Genomic DNA, 16458 nt, shown 5'->3' with positions numbered 1-16458 from the left:
AGTTAAAATAATTGTTTTTTTTTTATCACTTGGTTTCCTTGTCTCTTGTTTTTTCCCATATTTAGTCACTCTGCAACAGTTATTTTTCTGAAGTTCAATCTGATCATTTCTTTCTGTCCAGTTAAATCTTTTAGTTTTCCGCTGTCATTGCACAAAGATAAATTTCTCAGCAGAGCAAACAAATTCCTTCCTATCCTGCCCAACCAACCCTACCACCCCCTATAGACAACTTCACCCCCTGCCTGGCAAATACCAAGTTACCCTTTGAAGATCCAGTTTGATGTTACCTTCTTTCTGAAGCATACCATTTTTGTATATAATGAAACATGCATCGGTTTTGCTCGCTTCACCATTTCTAAGCATTCAATTCAGAGACATGATGTAGAGTCAAAACATTGTGCAACCATCACGATTATATTTCTAGAACTTGTTTCATCACCCCAAACAGAAACTTGACCCACGAAACAGTAACTCCCCATTGTTCTTTCCCCCAGTCCCTGGTAAACTATGATAAACTTTCTATCTTTATATACAAAACTTATTCAGAGCATTTCATATAAATGGAACATATATGTTGGTCCTTTTGTGTCTGATTTGATTTAGCATAATATTTTCAAGCTTGATCCATGTTGTGGGAAGTATCAGCATTCAGTACCTTTTTATGGCTAAATAATATTCCATGGGCCTCCCCGGTGGCACAAAGGGTTGGGCGCTGTGCTGTGAAGCTGTCCGCAGCCTCTGCAGTGCTGGTTCCATTCCCGACCAGGGAGCAACCCATATGGTATGGCAGACCTCTCCTACCTCGCCCGCTGCTCCCCTCAGCAGTGTCTTTGTTCTGTCTGCCTGTTCTGCTCCCCGCTCTCTGCAGTAAATTCTCTCACTCTCCCACACCTCTGACCTGTACCCCAGTTCTTGTATAAATAAATCTTTAAAAAAAATATTCCATATTTTGTTTACCTACTCATCTGTTGACAAGCACTTGGGTTTTTTCCACTTTCAGGCTATCAAATAATACCACTGTGAATTCATGTACTAGTCTCATTTGAATCCCTGTTTTCAGTTCTTTTGGGTATTGTAGGATTTCCCAGCTTCTTGGGTTAGTAATTCCTTTTATCACCCCCAAAGTGTACCACATGTTTGACATGCTATAAATGACTGATACACAAGTTTGTGCCTCATTAGACTGTCTGTAGACAGTGGCCTATAGACCACTCTTGGGTACCAAGGAACAGTCATTACACATTTATGGAATGATTACATGAATGAATAAAAGAGCCATCGTTCGTACTTCCAGTCATATGGGCATGGTGACTATAACAAAACTTATTTGCTATTACGGCCTGTTTAGAATTAGCTTCTAAAGGAAAACAGCTTACTAATCTCTGGTAGGGTGGGAGAAAGTGCAAAATTTAGAGGCTAGATACTTCCCTTGTAAGTAAGGCGTCATAGAACAGCTTGAAGTATTTGAAACCCAGCCATGGTCTGAAACACCAACCACATGCAGTCAGGACTGTGGCACACAGCGGAGTGATAGTTTCATCTGAGATACTGAAAGATTGCTTATTGCTAATAGAAACCATCAAATGAACCTTTTTCTCCCTTTAGACATTCCGTCCAGCCGCTATGCTGATAGAACGATCCTCCGACTTTGGGAAAACCTGGGGCGTGTACAGATACTTTGCCTATGACTGTGAGAGCTCATTTCCAGGCATCTCAACTGGTCCCATGAAAAAAGTTGATGACATAATTTGTGATTCCCGATATTCTGACATCGAACCCTCAACAGAAGGGGAGGTTTGTTTGCTTTTTATGTTTGATAGTCCACTTGTGAATCTATTTTTTGGTCATTGCCAAAAAAAAAAAATACCAATTGTGCTTATATCTACTTTTAGGTGATATTTCGTGCTTTAGATCCTGCTTTCAAAATAGAAGATCCTTATAGTCCAAGGATACAGAGTAAGCCTGTTTTCAAATAAAGTTTTGATGGAAAATAGCAATCACAGAGGAATTCTTACTCCAGCACAGAATCTAATACTGTTAAATTCAGCCTCTTTATGTTCTTCCTTTCTCTGCGCTGACTACCTGAAGCTCTTAAAATTAGTGGTCATCAAGGATCTTACTGATGGGAACATGTTTTGCGCGTAGTGAAAGATTTATGTCATAAGTATTCAGACAGTTATGCTGATCATAATATTAATACCTTTATTGCTCAGTATATTACAGATTAAGTATATTACAGATGCTGTTGTAACAAAGCATCCCAAAATATACAGTGACTCAAATAGAACCAAAGTTTATTTCTCTCATTTAACGTTACTCAGAGGAATTCCCAGAGAAGCAACGATGTAGCTCAGTTGCCACAAGTGGGCTTACTAGATAAAACACTGGATGACACCCTGTTAGATGTGACTTTGAGCAAGTAATTTACTTAGAACTTTTTTGAGCCTCTGTTTTGTTCTGATTTTTAATCTCTAAATGGAGAAAGTAATACTGAGCCTCAGGCTGTTAGGAGGAAAATGAATTAAGAATGTATGTATATTTTACCGACAAAGTGACTGACACATAGAAAGCATTCCATGAATTGGAGTTGCCGTTGCCACAGGCTATGGCTTAGGTCTTCGGTGAGCCTGGCCCCGACGTCAGAGAGAGAGGATGGTGCTCCCTCTCCAGCTCCAGGCACAGGCAGTCGATCAGAGGCAGGGCTTATTCTTGCTGATCTTTCCCAGCTGTGCATGGCCCTATGTGTAACCAAGGCCCCGCGGAACTTCCAGCTTGAAGCATGGAAAAGTAGAATGGAAGAAGTCCAGGGAATAGTGCCAGAAAAGTGCTATTTCCTCACTCAAATTAATTTGCTATGTGGTGCAGACTGTCTCTGGTCTGTAATTTACTCATTCATTCTGTTGTAAAATGCTTAATGGCATGTCCAGTCCTGTTCCGTTCCTGCGTGAGCTCCGAGACTGCCCTCTCTGCTCTCAGAATCCAGTTGTGAGAAATGTCCTCGTGGCCTGTGTGATAAACATTTCCTAAGTTCCCAAGAGGACTCACTGTCTGCTCCCCGTAGGTGTCATTTTTGGGATTTGGGGAACGTGTTTCCCTTATCATTGTCTCGTGTTGTTAGATGGCATCAGAAAATCTATTTATTAACGAACCATTCTTCAGAGCGGCTGTGCTCTTGATTTGCTCTGTGATCGAGGGAACACTATGTTTTTCATTGTCCCCATGGTTGAGACCACAGAGACTCATTTCAAAAGTGATTTTGCCTGTAGAGCAGCAGTCAATATGAGAGTTGGTTGTCGTTAAATGTGGTAGGAGAGAGCGGAGGAAGCCTATTTGTTCTTCTGAGGGCTTGCAGAGATCAGTTCAAGGGTTTCAAAATACTCCAGCTGCTCTTCAAGTTTGTTGTTTGGCCTCTAGTCAATAGGCGCTTGTGCTCACTCTGTGCAGGAGCATTTGTGCAGGAGGAAATGTTGGCATTCAGAAATTCCATTCAGCTCAGTGGCACCACAGTTTCTCTGTTTAGTTTTGGATTTTACAAAGAGCCTAAGTTTAATACTTGGACTTTCTTTTTCAAGTCACGTTATTTCTATAGTCTTTGTTGAAAGCTAAGCTATGCATGTAAGTATTTCAAATTGTGTTTGGGCTTTGAAAGGATCTGTTGCACTGGGTGGGCCAATACCCTGTAGTCTAGGGATATAAATTAGAAGAATGCATTGGCAGAAATCAAGGTAAAACTGATGAGAAATGAAAGACTACAGAGCGGGGTCCACTTCAGCAAGAGCAACTTAACAAGTGATGAATTACCGGTGGAGAAGGTTGATTTGGCTCTTGGTTTGTCAAGTCACTATAGAAAGTAATTGATAGCCCAGCTTCTGGTATAAGCATAGGCCTACAGACCCAAGAAACAGAAGGAAAAAATGCAAGAAATTGATCTACAAGTGAAAAATAATTTGCCCCAACATCCTAGCACTAAGCTCCTTTATCCTTGTACCACTATATTATATTGGTAAGTTATATTACAAAACTGGGACAAAAGGTTGTAGGTTAATTTGTTGTTTAAAAACCTAGATGAGAGTCTCTTCCCCATTTGACTTCTATACGGATGTGAAATTTGGTTACTTGGATTTCATTTATTATAAATGGGAGAGATTTCAGATAGTGGTTTCCTCTTCAACTATAATACACAAAAAATTAATGTTTCTTTCGAACTGTCTTATCATAGTAGTGAGAAATGGAGTACTCTGAACTGGAATGCTTTGATAAACCCTTTCCCACCTCAGTGGAACTTTTGATGTTGAGCCCAACACTTACTGCTGTGGGAGCAAGTAGTTTTGCATCTTCGATTACTATGTGCACGGGGGTTCTGACAGTCTTGCAAATACACTCTTCAATATTGCTGCTTTCTCACTACCCAAAACATCACTTTGCAAACAAATCCCTCACAGAATAGATACCCTCATTAAGCTGATGAAAAGGCAGTAACTTTTCTTCTAGGGACCGTCCCTTTAAGTTCTGCTTTACTTTTCTGGTCACCTAGACCATACAGAGGGAGGAAACTGGACTGAAGCCATTTTAATTTGCCATGCCTTTCTGTAAAGAGAACTGATGTTAGATAATTGCAACAGGAGACTTGCTTGTTTGATCAGACTTTTCATCTTCTTGGTGGCTTTCACAGATCTCTTAAAAATCACCAACTTGAGAATAAAGTTTGTAAAACTACACACTTTGGGAGATAACCTTTTGGATTCCAGAATGGAAATCAGAGAAAAGTATTACTATGCAGTTTATGATATGGTGGTTCGAGGGAATTGCTTCTGCTATGGCCATGCCAGTGAGTGCGCCCCCGTGGATGGATTCGATGAAGAAGTAGAAGGAATGGTAAGCGCATGCTCAGTGAGCCTTTCTCTTTTATACAGCCGATTATAAAATGCAAATGGGGGCTAGTCTTAATGCCTTTCACATTTTCTAGGACAGTTGTTTTCCAGCTATCCATTGAACCTCTGCACATTACCTGTGGTTGATTGTTGATTTTCTCTGAGCTTCTTGAACTAAGAGAATATAAGGGCAGCTCATATCATAGACACTGAATTAGTTTTGAGGGAATTGATGCTGCGGGCTGCTGCTTAAGTAGATATTTTAGTAAACGAGGATTAAAAAGTCCAAATAACAATCACGTTTTTCTTTACATTAGGAAAGATTAAAAACCACAAGCATTCCAGTCTTTATGCTAGAAGGCATAAATTGATCCCTGCCCAAAGAAACTGGAAATTTGAACCTAGAACCAGAACCACAAGCTATCATTTAGGAATCAAATTAACTTATTTCTTTATACCTTCTATTTTTGTTCTTTTCCCACTCTGATGCGATGTTGTGTATTCAAATCGTGTACTTCTAAGAATTTTGAATTTGGATGATTTGCCCAGTGGATCAAATTGGGGTATTTACTAGTTTCTAGGTGAACCAGTAATTTTTTTAGACCCATAGATTTTAAAGACTGAATTTACTAAACCTTATTAAAAGAGACCAGGGATTAAGTAATTTGCCAAAGGATGTAACAAAGAAACACAACTCTGGCTCTCCCTTTCCCCAGCATCCCTTCCACTAACCTGTGGGCCTCCCTTTATGATGAAGGGCGAGACTTGCTTACTGTTTGCCTTTGCAAAGATAGTTAATTCTCATTCAAGAGGGTGTACGGGATTGAGAATACTCGGCACCCTAAATTTGCCTTCTCTTTATTAAGTACTTAGAATATGTATTGTATGTTGAATTTTTCAGAGCCTGAACAGAGGATGTGTCCCTTGAATCTTGTTGCTACAGCTTTCCGAGAATCCTGGGTAGCTCAGTGCAATGAGTCGGGTGTGTGGTCAATGCCACTGCTGTTCTGTGTCTCAAAGTACCTTGCCCTATTTATTCAGACGCTGTATGTTTCTGTGGTGTATGCTTCGGAACTGTTTTTCAGTCTGTGTAAAACCACCTGTAATGGGAGAATTTTAATCTGCTAACTGCACTCCTGTCAAGATGGACCAAGGATGACCTGTCTGCCAGTTCCTGAACTCTATTCAATGCAATGTAGATCAGTATAGCATATCAAAGGCCCCTTTGTAAAGGAAATTTAAATTTATCTTCTTTGGAGATGTTATATTTTCCCTACTCAAAGGGGTGAAAATTAATGTAAATGTAGTAAATGGTTAATTTTTTCGATCTCATTTTGTTTGGAAAAAATTAAGTGCCAGACTTGCAATCAAAAGAGAAACAAACATGATGTGGTGGCAGAACTTGCAGTGATGTAAGTTGTTTCCTAAGTGGTGTGTGCCTTCAGTTCTGAATTATAACTTTTGTTTATTTCTATTATAGCAGATCTTTTTGAACTTGTTTTTTTTTTTCTTTTTTAATTCTGAAGAAGCTGGTTTTTAAAAAAATTCTAAAGTGACTAATTTTGTTCATTTGGGTTCTTCTCATAGATACTTCGGTAACATATTTATTGAGCATCCATTATGTAATAGGAACTATTCCTACAGGTGGGAGTTGTAGCCATCAACAAGACAGATAGAACTCACTAGGAGGAAGGACAAGGTAAAAACAAAGTAACCCTTACTGTGGTGAGCTAGAGATTAGTATGAAAAGGGGTTTGTATTTTCCATTGATTGTGACAAAAATCTAGTCACGAGTTTTGCTCTTACTTTGCTCTTTTCTGCTTTTATAACCTTCAAGGTTCATGGACACTGCATGTGCAGGCATAACACCAAGGGCTTAAACTGTGAACTGTGCATGGATTTCTATCATGATTTACCTTGGAGACCTGCTGAAGGTCGAAACAGCAATGCCTGCAAAAGTAAGTCTTCGTCTAAAGGACATTTTGAATCCATTTGGACTCCAATATTCATTTCTAACTAGAGGTACTATAATAGTGCACTTTAAAAAAAAAAGATTTATTTATATAAGAACCGGGGTATAGGTTAGATGCGTGGGAGGGTGAGAGGATTCACCAGAGACAGAGCGGGGAACAGAACAGGCTGACTGACGAAATACACTGCTGAGAGGAGCAGCGGGCAAGACAGGGGAGGTCTGCTGTGCCATGTGGGATTCTCGCCGGCCAGCCAGGATTGAACCGGCACTGCAGAGGCTGCGGACAGCTTCACAGTGCGGTGCTCAACCACCTGCACCACCAGGGAGGCCCTAATAGTACATTCTTGCAGAAGGAAAAGTTACTCTTCTTTGCCCAGCTTTACTCATACTCCCAGAAAACTGACAATACCCATTCAATTCAACTAATTTGGTTGTATTTACTGAGCAGTGTATATGTCTTTGGCAGATTTAATAGAAGTCTGACATGTTATCCCTGACCTTGTAACTGTTTTTAAAACAAAATGACCATGACAGAACAACATGGCATAAAAGATGGTCTCAGCTGTGGAACAGAGGTTCCAGCCTTGTTTCTTGTTTCTACCCACCTTGAGCCCCTGGCATTTTCCCATCCATCCATCCATCCATCCATCCATCCATCCATCCATCCATCCATCATCTCAGGAATTTTTTGGATAGAGGTGTAGTTTGAAACACCACCTCTCCTCCCCTCCACACACACTGATCGTGGTAAATTACCTCCCTTCCTCCTTGCAAAGAATAGGCCTGCCCCTGCCCCAATAGAAGGATGATGCTAAGCAGTGGAGACAACAGAGAGGTCCAGCATAGCCAAAGCTTGGCTAGTAATACAACTGCTGGCCCCTGATAGATGGATAAGATTGCTCAGGTAAAGAGAGAGAGGGAGGTGGGAGTTCAGGAAAGGAGAGCAACATGAAACCGCAAAAGTGTGTCATGGCCACAGGAGTCTGTACTAGGAATTGGTTCCAAGGTTTAATTCAGCCACCATATCAAGGGCAGTCCTTGCTAGGCACTGAGGATACAGCAGTGTAGAAGGCCCAGTCCCTCTTTGCAGGCATTGTGTTGCCAGGGTGGAGTGTCTGTAGATGCTCTACAGTCCAGCCCCTGACAGCCATGCCTGGTAAGAAGACAAAAGGAATTGATTTGAACTGTTGAGCATCAGAGTGAGATGTTTAAAATTGGGTGGGACCAAGTCTCTGCCAAATAGGAGAGACAGATTGCACTCAAGGCTGGGCTGTTTAACAGGCCCTAATCCTGAAGACTCCAGCCTAGCGTGGCAGGAATAGGGAGGAGAAGGAGGTCTTCACACTATCTTCCCCAAAGCCGGGAACCTGAATAGGCTTTTCCAAGAATAGCTTGCCTAGAAAACCCTCTGGAAGGCTGTGCTTCATCCAGGTCCACGCCCAGCAAGATCCAAAGGTGACCTCCATGGCAGCCTTCCTTTCAATAAGCATCTACGGGAACTTTCTCCAACAGTTTTCAACTTCTTATAGCCCATTCTCTTTCAGAGAGGGCAGATTCCTGCATTTTTTACATAAAGTACACACTTTGAAAGCCGTTTCCACGACTGAGGATTTAAACTGACGACCTGAGCCGACATGTCCTTTGTCCCCGCCAGCACTGTCTTACTGCTGTCTTGCTTGAGCTTCATCCGCAGTTTCTGAAATGGGCTGCCTGCCTACATCCCCATGCTCCCTTGGTAAACAGACTTATAATGCTTTCCTTGACACTGGTCTTGTCACACAGAGTGTAACTGCAACGAACATTCCAGCTCATGCCACTTTGACATGGCGGTGTACTTGGCCACGGGAAACGTCAGTGGTGGCGTATGTGACGACTGTCAGCACAACACCATGGGCCGCAGCTGTGAGCAGTGCAAGCCCTTTTACTATCAGCATCCAGAGAGGGACATCCGGGATCCGAACGTCTGTGAACGTAAGTGGGGCAGGGCACCTAGTAGGGCCACTCAGAGGTTGTAGTGTGACCGTCAGACCCAGCACTGTTGTTTTTTTAATTTATTTTTTTAAAGATTTATTTATTTGTGCATACAAGAACTGGGGTGTAAGCCGGAGGTGCGGGTAGTGGGGTATGAGAAGATTCACCAGAGACAGAGTGGGGAACAGAACAGGCAGATTGACTGAAATACACTGCTGAGGGGAGCAGCGGGCGAGTCAGGAGAGGTCTGCTGCACCATGTGGGTTTCTCCCTGGCCAACCGGGGATCCAACTCATGCTGCAGTGGCTGGTGATTGCTTGATAGTGCTCTCTTTAACCCCTGCACCATGAGGGAGGCCCCTCAGGACTGTTATTTTAGTAGCTGCACAGGATACCAGTAGTAGAATTGTCTTTATTTCTGTGAGATTTAGAGGGATGAAGAAAATGTGTATTTATACAAACATACATTCTTTTTCCTGGTGCTTTTCACTCCTAGACTGTACCTGTGACCCTGCTGGCTCTCAGAATGGGGGAATTTGTGACAGTTACACTGATTTTTCTGCTGGTCTCATTGCCGGTCAGTGTCGGTGTAAGTTACATGTGGAAGGAGAACAGTGTGATGTTTGCAAAGAAGGCTTCTATGGTTTGAGTGCTGAAGATCCATTTGGATGTCAATGTAAGTGTGTTTGCTAACAAGTTTGGGGGTTCTCATATGTTCCCAAATGTTCACATTATGTTTTGTAATTCTGCATCCTGACAACAACTTTGGACTCCATTGGTTTGTGTTTTTCCATTTTATGTTTAATGAAGCTTGTGCTTGCAATCCTTTGGGAACAATTCCGGGCGGGAATCCTTGTGATTCGGAAACTGGCTACTGTTACTGTAAGCGTCTGGTGACAGGACAGCGTTGTGACCAATGTCTGGTAGGTAAATCCTGACTCTCTAGGGCAGGGAGTGTGTTTTAATAGAGGATGCTTTTTCCAATTGTAGAGTCTCCCATCACCTTTATTTGTAATATTTAAAGACATTAGTAGACAGTTCACAGAAGAGGAATTATTAATGAATAGTGTTGACAAGATAGTCACTATAGCTGCTAATAGAATTGTAAAATAAAACCACCGTGAAATATCATTTTTCAGACAAAGTTGACAAAATTTTTTAAAATGGGAATGCTTGGTATTAGTACACAAAGGGGAGCAGATGCTTGTTTGCTGCTGATGGAAATGCTAAGTGGTGCACACATATTGAGAAGCATTTTGGAGATAGGTGTCAGTAGCTTGTCAAACTCGGCATATCCTTTAACTCAGTGGTCCTATTTCTGGGAATCTATCCTAATGAAACGAGAGAAATGAGCAAGGATGTACTCAGGAGAAGACTCATTACGTCTTTTATTAATCATAGCAAAAAATACTTGGACGTGGCAATGGGGAAAATCACTAAGTAAATGTTGGAACTTTTATATCATGTGATATTTGGGTGTCATGAAAATGACAACAGTCAAGAAATGTTGATATTTAAAAAACACAGGATGTAAACAGCATCTTGATTATGTAGGAGGGATGTCATTCATAAAAAATAAAATCCAGAAGGAAATACACAAAAAGTTAATGAGTGATTCTGGGGGTAGCAATTCTGAGAATAATTGAAAAAAATTTTCTCAATCTTTGCTAACATTCTTGTGATTATTTTTATAATGGGGGGGGGCAGCCACTGCCCCTAGACTATGTTTATGGCCATTAAATAATACATATTTGCATGTATCCTGATAGATTCTTAAATTTCAGAAAGTCTGATTTAGTGAATCTGCTAATTAGGAAATATTCCATTTATTTCTATTTTCTTCTCCAATGCTTTAAGAATCAGTGATCTTCTTATTTTTCAGTTGTGAAAATTATCCTTGTTTTATCCTGCTTCACCATAGATAAAAAAGAACTTTCCTCGTGGAATTTATGACAGTCTGGGAATGTTTAAAAGCCTATCAAATATTTACAAACACTCTTACTGCTAGAGTAATTCTAATGAAGCAAATTGGCATTCTTTACTGCTTGCTCACGTTAATCACAGGTCGAAGGACTGAGACTCCAATGTGGTGCATTAGATGATTAGTATAACCCTTTCCTGCTCCAGTGACCTGCAGCTTGGGACTCTCTTATTTCAGAATTCCCAGAGCTTCCTTTTGTTGGCTTTTTCTCTCGTGAAAATGAATGCTTGGTGAAACAATCAAGACAGGCCATAACTTGTCTCTTGCTCAGTCTGTTGTGCAATGACAGGAACCCACCTTTAGATGTTTAATCTTTTGTTCTGCAGCCAGAGCATTGGGGCTTAAGCAATGATTTGGAAGGATGTCGACCCTGTGATTGTGACCTTGGGGGAGCATTAAACAATAGGTGAGTGGAGCTTCACTAACTCTTGTACTCAGTCACCTGGGAAAACCCTCAGGACCTCAGGGGGAGTGTGACATTCTCCGTCTCTTAAGGATATATGCAAAGTGTATTCACCTTGGATTTGAATGCAAGATAATCACTTTTACCTGGAGTCTCAATATTTTCAAAGCTTTATTCATTCAAAGTTAGCTTTGAAGCTTTCTAGTGTATGTTTCTTAGGCTTTAATTTAGTTGTTTTCTTACAGTTATTTTGCAATATTTTCTAAATTATGGAAATAGTAGTATGCCCATAGTTCAAAAAATTCAAACAATTGATACAGGTGCCTACCCTTTCTCCCTGTGTCCCACAGCCTAGAAGTGCCACTAGGACAGTTTCTAATCTCTCTCTGCAAATTAATAATGAGGGCCTCCCTGCTGGCCTAGAGGTTAAGTCTCAGTGCTATCACCACCGACAACCTGTATTCAATCCCAGACAGGGAGCTACCCACATGGCGTAGCAGACCTCTCCTGTCTTGTTCACTGCTCCCCTCAGCAGTATATTTCAGTAGATCCACCTGTCCTGCTCCCCACTCTGTCTCTGGTGAATTCTCTCACTGCCCTCCCTACCCACATTTCTGACCTATACCCCAGTTCTTCTACACACACACACACACACACACACAGAGAGAGAGAGAGAGAGAGAGAGAGAGAGAGAGAGAGAAATCAGTAACGGTGCTCAGAATACCCATTAAAAATGATCATTTCCTTTTAAATAACATGTTAGATGTTTTCAACAAGCAAGTACAAAGGAAAAAACCAGTCGACATTTTCCCACTGGGCTTTACTGATGTATTTTGAAAATCAGTATAACAAATCTATGGAAACTATTCTGCAACTTGCTGTTTTGAATCTAGAGATTTTTTTTATAGCAGTATGTCTTTTTTCACCTCTTTTTAAAATAGCTTTTTGCTATTCTCTATGTGAACGTGGATGATTTGTTTATGTGCAGATTTTTTACTTCTTAAAAATGTTGCAATGACTGTCCTCATAGATACATCTTGAGGACTGTTGCTGGAGATACCTATAGGTTAGGTTCCCAGTAATGGTGCAGTATGTCCCTTATTTCTTTTTTTTTTTTTTTTTTTATTTATTTTTTTTTAATAGAGGCATGTTTTTTTATTTATTTATTTGTTTGTTTGTTTGTTTTGTTTATACATGCACTGGGTACAGTCAGAAGCACGGGAGGGTGAGAGAATTCACCAGAGCCAGGGCGGGGAGCAGAGCAGGCAGAAGGACCAAAGCACACTACTAAGGGGAGCAGCGGGCGGCAGGAGAGGTCTGCGCGCCATGTGGGACCCTCCTCCGGTGGCCGGAGAGCAGCCGGGGATCGAACCGGCGCCGCAGAGGCCACGGGCAGCTTCGCAACCCAGCGCTCAACCGCTGCGCCACCGGGGAGGCCCATGTCCCTTATTTCAATAGAAAATGTCAGATTGCTCTCCAGACAGACTATGCTAGTTCATTTTCCTACCAGTCAATTACAAAAATAGCTTCTTCCCATTCCTATGAACAGTTGGCATCATCAATCATTTCATTTTTTGCTAGAGGATGGAAAATGGCCTCCCATTTGTACTTGTATAAAGAATCTTTTTGCCTTTTATTTTTTCAACATCCAATTCTATTGTAGAAAATTACATATAGTCATTTTAGCAACTTCAATGTGTTAGTAACTCCTTGAATAGCTGAAATGTGAAGCTCTAAAAATTTTCAGATTACACATTTGGCAAGATGTTAAATTTGTGGGAGTTGTATTAATCACCTTTGAGTCAAAGAGAATTTTGCTCTCTGTTTGTTCCTGGATCTGATTCAGAACATCTGGTAAAGAGAGTGCAAGTGACTGCTGAGAGAATAGACAGATGTTTCCTTGTGGCCCTAAATCTTCCCTGAGAGAACACACGGAATTCACTGAGCAAGCTTCGTCGACTCAGAAATGACTCTTACAAGCTGATTTCCCAACCCCATAGTAGTTGACTGGCAAGAGTAAGGCTTTAGGACGCAAGAACATGTTCTGTTTGGCCTCCGTATCTGGACTTGTTCTCTTCCAGATTGTTCAGTTAAACTCAGTCCAGCATGTAGCACCTGACACTTAGTGAATTTCTGTTCTTAGAAAACCTCCAGAGGGCAGGAAGCAAGGGCAATTCCATAAAGGCCAGGAAGGAAGACATACTCCTAGTCTGCTTATGGGACCAATTCTTAACTTTTCCTTTGTGACTCCCAGAACACATGTTGATTCCTTTAGTAACTGATTCCTCAATTCAAAGCTGTCATCACTTCTAAAACCTCTTTTTTTTTTTTAAGATTTATTTATTTATGTGTACAAGAACTGGGGTACAGGCCAGAGGTGTGGGGGTGAGAGGATTCACTGGACACAGAGAGGGGAACAGAACAGGAGGAATGACTGATATACACTGCCGAGGAGAGCAGCGGGCAAATCAGGAGAGGTCTGCTGTGCCATGTGGGTAGCTCCTTGGCCAACTCGTGCTGCAGTGGCTACAGATAGCTTCACAGGTTGTGTCTTAACCCCTTTGGCCCCAGGGAGGGCCCCTAAAGCCTTTCTTGATTAGATGAATACAGCATACATCGCTCTCCAAATGATGTCATGAACTCAGGAATGTCCTCTGTTCCTTTATCCTGCATGGTTTCTGTTTCCTACACTCTCTCTTATTTCTGTTTCACACATTCTTCCTGTCTGTAAATCCACCCATGGCCCATCTCTGGCCCACCCTTAGTCTTGCCTGCAAAAAAGTATAAAAACCAGAGTGTGCTAATCAAGAGTTTGTGAAGCAAAAAATGTTAGTGAAGATTTTAAAGTCAGTAATCTGACAAGATTAATGACTGGTGAGATGCCCTCTCTTTTGGCGTCATTAACACCTGCACAAAGAAAAACTTTTTAAAGATGCCCTAGTCCTGTGACTCTTGGGGTTTGTGGTGATCCCTTTAAACGTCATCCCCCATACGAGTCTTTCTCCAGGAGGCATGTGAGGGTGATAGAGGCTGGGCCTTCGGGAGCCCCTTTTCTACTGGAGAATGCCTGACGCATAGCAGGCACTCAGGGAATACTTGCTGAATGATTCGTTGTAACTACACATACATATCTCCTATATGATAATATTCCTTTGCTTTGCCTTAGACACATAGTAGATATTGAATAAATATTAAGTGAAAGAATTTGAAAAATAAAAGATTAAATTGTAAAGATTAAATATGTGCTCCTTAGGCTCTGCAGTCTCTTAATATGGTCCCTAATATTCCTTAGGCCAGAAATTGTGTAAAAATTATTTGAAGTGGGAACAAATTTTTAAATGTTTTAAATAATGAGTCAAGTGGATTTTTATAGAATAATAAAAGTTTAGTAATCTGTGTCTGTTTACAGCTAATATGAAATCTGGAGTATTTTAAAGTAAGACTTACTTGATTTCAGTAGGCCAACTTAATGACGTTTTGTCTAGTAGATAACCTACTTTCATGAATAAAGATGAATTAGTGGCAGTAGTTGCTACGTTAATGCTTAAAAAATATTGAAAATACAAACTTCTTAACAGAATTTTTCAAAATCACTTATCGATTATATTTAGAACCTTGATTATCTGGCTTGAAACCCACCACTTTTTTTGAAGACCTCTGCTTCCTACATTGAAGTCCCCAAACTTCCCTTGATGTCTCAAAACATCTTATTTGTGCACCTTTTTTCTCCCCCGCATCTCTTTTAGCATTTATTTTATTTTGCTTTGTATTACAGCTTTTTATATTCAGAAGATCTTTTTGGGCAGGGTTCATGTCTTATTTATTTTTCAATCTCCCTTTGTACCCAGTGCAGTGGGCCTTGTTGGTACTCAGTAAATGAGGAACTGAGATTTGTTCTAGTTCGAAACCAGGGCAGGAGTAGATGGACACTTTCATCAGTACTTGGAATCATTATGATGTATCTATCCCCTTAATCACTGGCCATAAAGGGTTATGGAACACCACCCCTTGCTTTAAGGAAGCTCACTGGTTGGAAGAGTGAGAGGAGGGAGGGTGCCCGGAATTAAATAGCTGATGCTTGTCAATGTGGAACCCACTCCTATTTGTAATCAGAATTATGGAGGCGATGTCAGTGTTGAGCAGAGTGGTAGATCTTAGGAATGATGGTTTTAATCCCTTAATGCTTAGTTCAATTTCTTAGTAATAAAGTTGAGACTGTACCGTATTTTCTGTTTATCACTATTTAAGTACAATAGAATTTTCCTTCCAATACAACTTTTAAAAATGTTCTAATTATGAGGAATCCATGCTTTTAAGAAATAATCTTGACCATCACCCATTGAGAAAAAATAGGGCCTGTCTTAGTTTTCTGTTGCTGCCTCAATAGATAACCATTGCTTCGTGGCCTAAAACAATTTAAATTTATTTTCTTAGCAGTTATTTATGCTAGACATGGTCTCACTGGGCTAAATATGTAACTAGTGCTGCATTTCTACCTGAAGACCCTAGGGTAGAGTCTGTTTTCTGCTCATTTGAGTTGTTGGCAGAATTCAGTTCCTTTCAGTTGTGGGAACTAGCTGTCAGCTTCTAGAATTCTCTCACAGTCCATGACTCATGGCCTCCTTCCTCTGTCCACAAAGTCAGCAGTGGTAGGTCACATCCTTCCAAGTCATCCCTAGCCCAATTTTCATCACGAATTTTAAAAATTCATGTGATGAGATTGAGCATAACCTGGAATCAAGGTTAACCCCCCCATCTCCAGGCCTTTATGCCATGTTAGCAAAGTGTCTTCTGCCACAAGAGGTAACAATCCATAATTTTGGGAATGAGGACAGGAGCATCTTTGGGGGATGGTTTATTTTGTCTTATGTTATTGTTCTGTCTTATGGATTTCATGAATTGAATCTGCATGTAGTTACAGGGAAGTTTGTGCGGGAACATACAAACTGATGAAGTGTCCCTTTTCTATCAGATGTGTTCACTTGAACACAGGGAAGAATAATTTGCAGGTACTGAATTTTTTATGTCAATGTGGAGGAGGTAGGATTTGACCTTGGTCTTTGGAAGCTGAATGAGATTTGAAAGATGTGGCAGCTGGGCAGAAAGGCCTTATAGCTGAAAGGAAAAAGACCTGTGAGTGCAGAGAAATGAGAGTGAGTGTGGTAAGTTCAAGAGCTGTCTGACCTTGACCATCCCCTCCTGGCTCTGGTCATTCCTGTCTTGGTCGATGAAAATTCTCTGCAACATTCAGAGCCACCTCT

At 40.9% G+C, this 16458-nt stretch overlaps 1 protein-coding gene across 1 annotated transcript in view; it reads left to right on the top strand.

Moving 5' to 3' along the window:
- Positions 1–16458, top strand: part of LAMB1 (laminin subunit beta 1) — a gene marked incomplete at both ends in the record, with an annotated part of 69901 nt that overhangs the window by 11664 nt on the left and 41779 nt on the right. Inside the window, 8 exons of the mRNA XM_084229979.1 lie at positions 1606–1794; positions 1893–1956; positions 4673–4875; positions 6709–6829; positions 8626–8814; positions 9310–9489; positions 9624–9736; positions 11121–11200. Coding sequence (XP_084086105.1) covers positions 1606–1794; positions 1893–1956; positions 4673–4875; positions 6709–6829; positions 8626–8814; positions 9310–9489; positions 9624–9736; positions 11121–11200 — 1139 coding nt within the window. The remainder of the gene's footprint in view (positions 1–1605; positions 1795–1892; positions 1957–4672; positions 4876–6708; positions 6830–8625; positions 8815–9309; positions 9490–9623; positions 9737–11120; positions 11201–16458) is intronic.

This window comes from Talpa europaea, assembly GCF_964194135.1.
Source record: "Talpa europaea genome assembly, chromosome: 3".
NCBI classification, from domain to species: domain Eukaryota; kingdom Metazoa; phylum Chordata; class Mammalia; order Eulipotyphla; family Talpidae; genus Talpa; species Talpa europaea.
The sequence above is the reverse complement of the archived record's forward strand: the minus strand, read 5'-3'. Positions and strand labels throughout refer to the sequence as shown.